Source organism: Oratosquilla oratoria, unplaced genomic scaffold, assembly GCF_046742065.1.
Source record: "Oratosquilla oratoria isolate Oo_2021 unplaced genomic scaffold, ASM4674206v1 SCAFFOLD90, whole genome shotgun sequence".
Taxonomy (NCBI): Eukaryota; Metazoa; Arthropoda; class Malacostraca; order Stomatopoda; family Squillidae; genus Oratosquilla; species Oratosquilla oratoria.
In genome coordinates, this window is record NW_027467754.1 from 612,799 (window position 1) to 622,500 (window position 9,702).

General features: G+C 49.4%; 1 protein-coding gene across 1 annotated transcript; it reads right to left on the reverse strand.

The window, feature by feature from the left end:
• Positions 1 to 996: 996 nt before the first annotated feature.
• LOC143024092 (uncharacterized) lies at positions 997 to 3,045 on the reverse strand. The gene is made up of 2 exons (XM_076182838.1): positions 2,195 to 3,045; positions 997 to 2,161 (listed from the first exon to the last, which is right to left on the reverse strand). The coding sequence occupies exons 1-2, from the start codon at positions 2,567 to 2,569 to the stop codon at positions 1,019 to 1,021; spliced, it is 1,518 nt and encodes a 505-aa protein (XP_076038953.1). The 5' UTR covers positions 2,570 to 3,045; the 3' UTR covers positions 997 to 1,018.
• Between the last annotated feature and the right edge of the window lie 6,657 nt (positions 3,046 to 9,702).

Below are 9,702 nucleotides of genomic sequence, written 5' to 3' on the forward strand. Positions count from 1 at the left end.
CAGCGCCCGGTAATCTACACAGAACCTACGGCTTCCGTCCTTCTTCGTCACTAGGACTACCGGCGAGCACCACGGGCTGTCTGACCGCTCAATCACTCCCGTTGCTGCCAACTCTCGGACAAGCTTCTCCATTTCTTCTCTCTTTGCTGGTGGGACCCGACGAGGCGCCTGCTTGATGGGAGGACTATCTCTGGTATAGATGCTGTGCTGAACCAATGACGTGCGACCCAAGTCCATGTCTCCACTGCTGAACACGTCACGGTACTGTGCGAGTAATGCCTTCACTCTACTCGCCTGCTCAGCCGTAAGCTGCGATATACTCCTCTCCGTCAAGTCTTCCAAATACTCAGGCAGGCCCTCTGGTAGGTCCTTTTGTTTCTTCTCCTCCTTCGGTGACTCCATCTTGCTGTTAGCGGTGGCGATAGTGGTGGACGCGGTGTGGTGCATGTTCGTAGTAGCAGAGGTGCGGGCCACTCTTCCTTTCCGTGCTTTATCTTGGCTGGGTGACTTGACGGCCGGAGATCTCTGCCCTCTGGGTTCCCTTACCTCATCCCTCGTGGCGAGCTCTCCATTAGGATTCAAAGGCACTTCATAGCCTCTCACTGACATCCTACCCTCCTGGAGATCAACACACGCCCCCATGCGATTAAGGAAATCCAACCCCAACAGGCATTCATCTTCCATCTCCGACACAAGCACAGGCAGGCGTTCAGTCACCCTGCCTACAGCCAGATTCACCCACACCGGTCCCTTCACCGGTACACAGTCTCCTGTAACACCGCACAGTTGCTGACCCACGCACTTCACACCACGTTCTGGTAGGACTCCCTCTCGTACGAAGGTCCTCTCTGCCCCCGTATCCACTACCATCTCCACTTGGCGTCCATTGATACTCCCTGTCACCTTGATGGCGTGGGACGCCGCCACCTGACGACACCTTAGTTGGCTTGGGGCGCCCGAGTGCTCTGCTGGGAAGGTGCCCCGGCCCCCAGCTGCTTCAAGTTTCCCGCCGACGGCGTCACCCCCTTGGGCTGGCGGCACTCAGGGGAACTGTGTCCTCGTATTCCACAATTCCAGCAGCAGGGCTCGAACACCGGTCGCATTCCGTCCTCCAGCGACCGTGCCCTCCTCTTGCAGTCGTGCTTTTTTGTGACCTACCTGACCACAGTTGAAGCACGATCCTTTGAAAGGCTTTGGAGCTCACCTTCCCACCAGGTTGAGATGGTTTGCTACTTGCCTGCGCACGCCTGGCCCAAGCACGGCTCGGACGACGCTTCCACGCGTCGCTGGGAGGGGGAGCAGCAGGGCTGACGCTCATGAGAAAGGCTTCAAACTCCGCTGCCCTTGCCAAAGCCTCTCTCACGTTCTTGGGCGCAGCCTGCTTCACGTGGATCTGTAACTGCCTATCGTGAAGAGCGTCCACGAAGCAGTCCTTGGCCAACATGTCCACGGTGTCCTCCGTGGCCATGGGGTAAGCGCCCCTCACTAGCGCTTCCACGTCCTGCGCTAGTAAGGGAAGGGTCTCGTCCTTCCCTCGCCTCCTCGTCTTCAGTTGAGCCCGAAACACCTCCGGTTGCCGCCTCCTGCCGAAACGACGCCGGAGAGCCCCAGCCACACTGTCGTAACATCGCAGTTGAGCGGGGGTTAAGTGCTCCAGTACTTCCAACGCCTGCCCTTTCAGCACACTCACCAGCTGAAAGGCCTTCTCTTCCTGTGACCACCTATGACGAGCTGCAACCACATCGTACTGTGCCTGGTACGCGTCCCAAGACACCTTTCCGTCATATTCAATCACCTTCCTCTCTTTCTCATACCGCGTGACCTCACCACCTCCACAGGCCCCTCGGGGTTGCAGTTCAACTGAACGACTCCCCAGACGTCTCCCTGTGAGGTCGTCCCCTGGGTTCACGTGGCAAAAGTCGTTCCTCTGCCTTACAGACGCCGGTGGCGGCGAGAGGCTACGAGGAGGTGAGGGTGGAGGTGAAGGTGGTGGGGTGATTGAGCTCACTACGCGATGCTCACCAGCATTGCACCATGTCACGGTATCGAGATTTGCTGCAATCTCCCCATTCTCCTGTCTCACCAAAACCGCCTCCAGTGTAGATACCCTGTCAAGACACGTCTGCATGTGCTCACGGTACCGCTCTTCTATTGCTTTCATCTCCTCTTTAACCTCTTCTTTCACTGCCACCACCTCCTCCTTAACCTCTTCCTTCACACGGTGGTACACGTCGTCAGTATACTGGTTAGCACGTGTTTCTAACGATCCCATGTTCTCCCCCATTATAACCCTCAGTTCCTCTTTCACTTCAGTCATGACCTGTTTTTGTTGATCCATTTGGATCGCAAGCATATCTGCCATGACCTGTTGTTGGTGTTTCAACATCTCGGCCACTGAGTGTTGTGCCAAGAGCAACACTGACTGAGGAGATACATGTTCAGGAGCCTCTCGGTGCAACACCGTGTCCTCACATTCAATCGACGCCATGACACTCGACTCCTGCTTTCCCTCAATTTCTATGTCTTTACCATCAATTTCTATGTCTTTATTATCACCGGTGACATCCATGATCACTTGAGTCACTTATCACTTCAATATCAAACCACTTATCACTTCGATATCAAGTCACTTATCACTTCAACCTGATCCCGCTTCTGACGCCATTTGTTACGTATTCGCATGTACATTAAACTCACCTTTTTCTATTGCACATGGGCCGTGATCATGGAATCACGAGTTAAAGACAAGTTCACGCCTACAATTTTCCGGATCAGGGAAAGGCAGGAGTTCAGTCTTCTCTTGTTTATTCTGCTTAGCGAACATGAGGATTTTACACGTGTGTTCAACACCAATGCTAGGCTTACTCTCTCTATGCGAGGTATGGTGAGCGACGCCGGGACCCCTCCCTGGCGTCCCCCCATGCATACCCTCGCTACATACCCCCTTGCTTATGCTTCGACTCTCCGATTCACGCATCACTTACACGCATACCAACCATCCAGGCACACTATGCAACATTCATACATGCAATTTCGCCACATTACTATATAACCTAAACCTAACCTAACATAGCTAACCTAACCAACTTAACCTAACGTAACCACTTCATAGAAGACTAGATATTTCAAATACAAAATAGATAAATAAATAAATAAAGATAAATAAATGAATAAAAATAAAATAAGATTTTTTTTTTTTTTTGCGTTATACTGGAATAGAAGCAGCCAGATTACACATGTAAGTACTAAGTTAGTAAGGAAGTAATTAGCTTTCTGTAGAATCGACAGTTGGGAGACAAGTCTTCCCAGAACGATATTAGTTGGACTTTGACGGAAAATCTAAAATTACCCCACGAAAAATTCTATTTCTTCAAGACATCACCTTATTTTATCATTCTTCTTTAAAGTATTAAAGGTTATTTACCAAAGTGAATTTAGTGGTCAGCATGGTGCAATGGGTAGCTCTCAATACCTCTGAATGTGGACGATCCGGATTCGATCCCCGTGAAGTATATAAGTACTTTTATTGCATTCCAACTCTCTTAACAATGAGTTACGATAGAGTTACGATACATTAGAGATACGATAGTTTAGTGTCGTAATTATACGCTAGAACGTAATCAGTACGATCTGATAACATTGATTTCAGATTTCATTCACAAACCACAGTCTGTTCAAAACATACCAAAAACCACTTCACATGCACCTTTTACCTCGTGGCGCGGTGGTTAGACTCCCCGCCTGCCACTACGGCGATCTGGGTTCGAATCCCACCCAGGGCTAAAATATTTTCAGTATCGCTGCGCTGTGGGTTGTTACACCAACTTTCGTGGGCGGGGAGTTGGGTGTATGTGCGTGTAAGGTCACACCATTACCCATAGATTGGTCATATATGAGCTCTGAGCTCTCTTCCGGGAGGAAAATAGCAGTAGATCACGAGTCCAACACGTGGTCCAAGACCATGGTGACTCACACAACTTTACCAAGCCTCATTGAGGGAACATCCTTCAGTGGGGGACAGTGGAGGTCCGTCCAAGCTACGTCAATGACGACGGAATGACCTTAAGGGTTGATTCACACTATCGGTCCGGTCGCGCTCCACTCTCGCTCCGCTCCGGTTCTGAGGTATTCAGGGTTGATTCACACTATCGGTCCGGTCGCGCTCCGCTCTCGGTTCTGAGGTATTCACACTATCGGTCCGCTCTCGTTCCCGTCATCCCCCCTCCCTCGACACCAGTAGAAGTCTTACCATCAGTTACGAAGGATGTGTGACTTTTCTGACGCCGAGTTGGCAATAATCGCTATTGCACTTGATGAAGAAGAAGAAAAAAAAAATAGAAAAAGAAAGAGATTGTGGGTTCATCCTATGTTGCAATATAGGAGAATTTCATACTCTGTATCCTCGTCTTATTGATGATGAGAGTAAATTCCACAGCTATTTCAGAATGAACAAAGGAACATTTGAGAAAATACTATCCAAAATTGAGGATGACTTGAAATGTACAAGAAGATGCTGCACTTCCTGGCACTGATGTGCTTGCACCATACGTTATAGTGGGAGATGAGGCTTTCCCGCTGAAGAGAAATTTGATGAGGCCCTACCCAGGTTCACAGACTGAACATAAGGTAGAGAAGAGGATTTTTAATTATAGATTATCTAGAGCCCCGTCTGGGGTATTGGCTGCTTGTTATTGTGGCAAAGTAGCATGCAGTCGATACTTTAGGGTCTATATGGGGCGCCCCTACGGACCAGAGCCACACATCATTTTGTCTATGATAGAAGAAATTCTGTTCATAGAGAAATGATGACACTTTTATACTACGACTGTCCCTCCGTTATGCTGTCCCCCAACCCCTTGTTGCTGTCCTGTACCATTTCTCTGAGTATTCTCTTTCTGATTGGGGGAATTCCCTGTGGTGGGGGAAAAGAATACTGCCACCAAGTTTTCCCACTTGGATCGTAAGAGGCGAGAAGAAAGGGACGGGGAGAGGGACTAGGCATCCTTCTCCCTGTAGCCCCACGGGGCACACATCCTAAAGACAAAAGTGAAGGCATAAGGGGTGCTGGCGGGCCTCGGGCCAGCACCCTAAGGTTTGGGTCTTTTAATGTGCGTGGATGTGGTACAGATGAGAGTAAAAGGGAAGAGATAGGTAGTATGTTTGTGAGAAGAAAGTTGGATGTGTTGGCTTTGAGTGAAACTAAGTTGAAAGGGAAGGGTGAGTGTATGTTTGGGAGTGTAAGTGGGAGGTTATCAGGAGTGAAGAGAGGGCGAGGGAGGGAAGGGGTGGCTATTCTTGTAAGTGAGGAGATAGGTAAAGGGGTAGTGGAGTGGAAGGAGGTTTCCTCAAGGATAATGTGGATGAAGGTGAAACTGGGAAAGGAGATGTGGGTCTTTGTAAGTGCATATGGGCCGGGCAGTGAGAAGAGTGTAGAAGAAAGGGAGGCCTTTTGGATAGATTTAAATGAGTGCATAGAGGGTTTAGGAAGAAATGTCAATGTAATAGTACTGGGAGACCTTAATGCTAGAGTGGGAAATGGTCCAATCGATGGAGTGGTTGGGAAGTGTGGAGTTCCAGGAAAGAATCGTAGTGGAGAGTTGATGGTGGAAATGTGTCTAGAAAGAGAGTTGATGATAGCAAATACAGTGTTTCGGAAGAAAGTCAAGCATAAGTACACATGGGAGAGGGTGGTGGAGGGAAGGGTGGTAGATAGAGCGCTAATGGATTATGTAGTGGTAAATAGGATTATGATAGGAAGAGTTAAGGATGTACATGTGCTAAGGGGAGAGGGTGGGGGAATATCAGATCATTTTTTGGTGGAAGGTAAGTTGAGAGTGGAGGATAGATGGAGAAGGAGGAAAGGGACAAAAGGTAGGGAGGTTCTTAGAGTGAACTCCTTGAATGAAAAGGAAAAGGAGAAGGAGTACGAAAAGAAGCTGAAGGAGGAGTGGGAGGGAGTAAAGGATAGAGCAGAGATGGGTGTGGAGGAGGAATGGGGATGGTTCAAGGAGGGAGTCTTAAAGTGTGCAAGGATGGTGTGTGGAACAAGAAGGACAGGAGGAAATAGAAGAAAGGGTAGTGAATGGTGGGATGAGGAAACAAAGAAGGTTGTAGAAGAGAAGAAGCGAGCATTCACAGATTGGTTACAAAAGAGGACAGGGGAGTCATATGAGAGGTACAAAGAAAAGAAAAGAGAAGTAAAGCAAAAGGTAAAGGAGGCAAAGAGGAGAGCAGATGTGAAATGGGGTAGGAGTATGACAGAAAATTTTGAAAGTAATAAAAAGATGTTTTGGAAAGAAATTAAGAGAGGAAGAGGAGGCGAATCAAGTAGGGAAGAAAAGGTAAAAGGTACAGATGGAGAGTTGATAATGGAAGAGATGGCAGTGAGGGGAAGATGGGCAGAATATTTTAGGGAGTTGCTAAATGTGAAGGAGGATAGGGAAGGAAAGATAGCTGCAGTGGGAAATACGAAGAAAATGAGAGTGATGAGTGAGGAGAACGGAGGAGAAATAAGGAAGGATGAGGTGAAGGCAGTTGTAAAGATGATGAAAGCAGGTAAGGCACCTGGTCTGGATGGATGTCATGCAGAATGTCTGAAAAAGGGAGGTTCAGTGATGGTGGACTGGTTGGTGAGATTATTTAATGTTTGCTGGAGAGAGGGTAAAGTACCGGAGGACTGGAGTAGTGCCTGTATAGTTCCTCTTTACAAGGGAAAAGGGGACAAGTGTGAATGTAGTAATTTCAGAGGGATTAGCCTGTTGAGTGTAGTAGGGAAGGCTTATGGGAGAATCTTAATTGAGAGGATTAGGAGAGGAACAGAAGGAGTAATTGGTGAGGAACAGTGTGGATTTAGGACGGGTAGAGGTTGTGTAGATCAGATCTTTGTGGTAAGACAGATATGTGAGAAAGCTATAGGAAAGGGGAAGGATATTTTTTGGGCTTTTATGGATCTGGAAAAGGCTTATGATAGGGTAGACAGAAAGGCACTGTGGGAGGTTATGCAGATTTATGGGATAGGAGGAAAGCTTTTGGGAGCTGTCAAGAGTTTTTATGTGAGTAGTAGAGCATGTGTTAGGATTGGAAATGGAGAGAGTGAGTGGTTTGAAGTAAAGGTGGGACTTCGTCAAGGATGCGTTATGTCGCCCTGGCTGTTCAACTTATACATGGATGGGGTGGTGCGAGAGGTGAATGCTAGGGTAGTGAGTCAGGGATTGGAGATGGTTAAAGAAAATGGAGAAAAGTGGGAGGTGAGCCAGCTGTTGTTTGCGGACGACACTGCGCTTGTGGCAGGGTCAGAGGAGGGATTGAGGAAGCTGGTGGCAGAGTTTGGGAGAGTATGTGATAGAAGAAAGCTAAAGATAAATGTGGGTAAAAGTAAGGTGATGAGATGTACAAGGGGTGAAAGTGGCAGTAGACTGGAAGTGAACATTAAGGGAGAGCGACTGGAGGAAGTGGATAGTTTTAGATACTTGGGTGCAAGTGTAGCAGGAAAAGGTGGAGTGAAGGTGGAGGTAGAATGTAGATTGAGAGAAGCGAGTAAATGCCTTGGTGGTTTAAAGAGTGTAATGAGAAATAGACATTTGGGAATGGATGCGAAGAGGAGACTGTATGAAGGAGTGATTGTGCCAACAGAACTGTATGGGGCAGAAACGTGGAACATAAGAGAAGAAGAGAGAAGGAGTTTGAATGTGTTTGAGATGAGGTGTCTGAGAAGTATGGTGGGGGTTACTAGGCTGGATAGAGTGAGAAATGAGGAGGTGAGGAGGAGAACAGGGGTGAAAAAGGATTTGGGAGAGAGGGTTGATGAAAGAATATTAGGATGGTTTGGACACATGGAAAGAATGAGTGACGAAAGACTAGTAAAAGAGGTATGGAAGGCAGATGTGGAGGGAGTGAACATGAGGGGACGTCCTAGGATGAGGTGGATGGATGGGGTGAAGGGGGCTTTGGGGAAGAGGGGAATGTCTGTTGAGGAAGGAAGGGAGAGGACGGAAGACAGAGGTGAGTGGAGAATGGTTGTATATGGATGATGTTGTGACGACATGAGGAGAAATAGGCGGGGGGGTGGGGGGTGGGGTAGTATGTGTGAGTAAATTTTGACGCAGCCCGAAGGGATTTCTCCCCGTCCTCTCCTTATATGCAAAGGGGGACGGAGAGGGGGGGTCGCCGATTAAATGAAGCGGCCTTGCTGTGGATGTACTGTGTCTTGCGACACTGCTTCTGACCCAGGGCGGTGGGCAGGGTTCAGGGATGACCCGTCATCCAGGAGGTGCTCAGATGAGAGGAAGGGTGGGAGGGGTGTGGAGTGTATTTAGGGATGAAATGGGTGGGAGTGTTTTTATGCCTTTCCTTTTGTGGCTACCTCCCTTGGAAGGGGGAAAAAGCCTTGGTATATGTATGTATGTATCTAGAGCCAGGAGGATAGTTGAGTGCACATTTGGTATTCTAGTGCAAACCTTCAGAATATATTTAAGGAAACTTAAAGCTATGCCTTCTAACGCTAATGCAATCATTACAACAACATGCATACTTCACAATCTGATACACCCAAATACTGTTGCATTACCAGATACTGTTGTCATGCCTCCATCAAACACAGTACGTCCAATGAGAGGAAGAGGGGGAAATGCTAAAAAGGAGGCTTTTGGCGCGAGAGTAACACTGAAAGATTATTTCAGCTCCCCAGTTGGTTCAATGCCTTGGCAAAATGATAAAATATAAGTAGACAAACAAACTTGTGTAGGAATATTTGTTGAGTGAGCTAAGGAGATGCATTTCCGCAGTGGATAATAGGTTGTTATTATACATGTGGAATTTCTTTTTTCGGTTAATAATATGTATTTTTTTCTCTCAGTACCTTGGCAATATGATAAGTATGCAAACATTATCACTGTAGTGCAGCGAAGTCAGGTCATACAGCTCTGGTTTACCTTTTGACTAATTCTATTAGCATTTCATCTAAATCCACAAAATTAAATGATTCTGAAATGACCTCATTGGTGACGGTGTTTAGGGGACACTTTCGAAAGGCTGACTGGCCATACAATATCGACTATCAATACGATGCCAAAAAACGAAACGTCGAAGAAGCGTAAACTACATTTTATCGAAATGTATAATTTGTAACGACAGGCCATGGGTCCCCTTGAATTCATGGGATGGCTCCTCTGGGGGCCCCCTCCTGTCCTCCGGGGGCACCCCGCCGCCCTCCTGGGGCGCCCCGCCGCTCCTCCTGCTGGTGGTGCCCCGCCGCTCCTCCTGCTGGGGGCGCCCCGCCGCTCCTCCTGCTGGGGGCGCCCCGCCGCTCATCCTGCTGGAGGCGCCCCGCCGCTCCTCCTGCTGGGGGCACCCCGCCGCTCCTCCTGCTGGGGGCGCCCCGCCGCTTATCCTGCTGGAGGCGCCCCGCCGCTCCTCCTGCTGGGGGCGCCCCGCCGCTCCTCCTGCTGGGGGCGCCCCGCCGCTCATCCTGCTGGGGGCGCCCCGACGCTCATCCTGCTGGGGGCGCCCCGCCGCTCCTCCTGCTGGGGGCGCCCCGCCGCTCCTCCTGCTGGGGGCGCTCCGCCGCTCATCCTGCTGGTGGCGCCCCGCCGCTCCTCCTGCTGGGGGCGCCCCGCCGATCCTCCTGCTGGGGGCGCCCCGCCGATCCTCCTGCTGGGGGCGCCCCGCCGATCCTCCTGCTGGGGGCGCCCCGCCGATCCTCCT

Bases quoted from the DNA above. Each gene is read 5' to 3' on its own strand.
- LOC143024092 (XM_076182838.1), bottom strand. From the start codon at position 2,569: ATGGATGTCACCGGTGATAATAAAGACATAGAAATTGATGGTAAAGAC. The intron at 2,162-2,194 runs GTGGTGGCAGTG...GTTAAAGAGGAG, and splicing joins AGGAAGAGGTTAAGGAGGAG to ATGAAAGCAATAGAAGAGCG.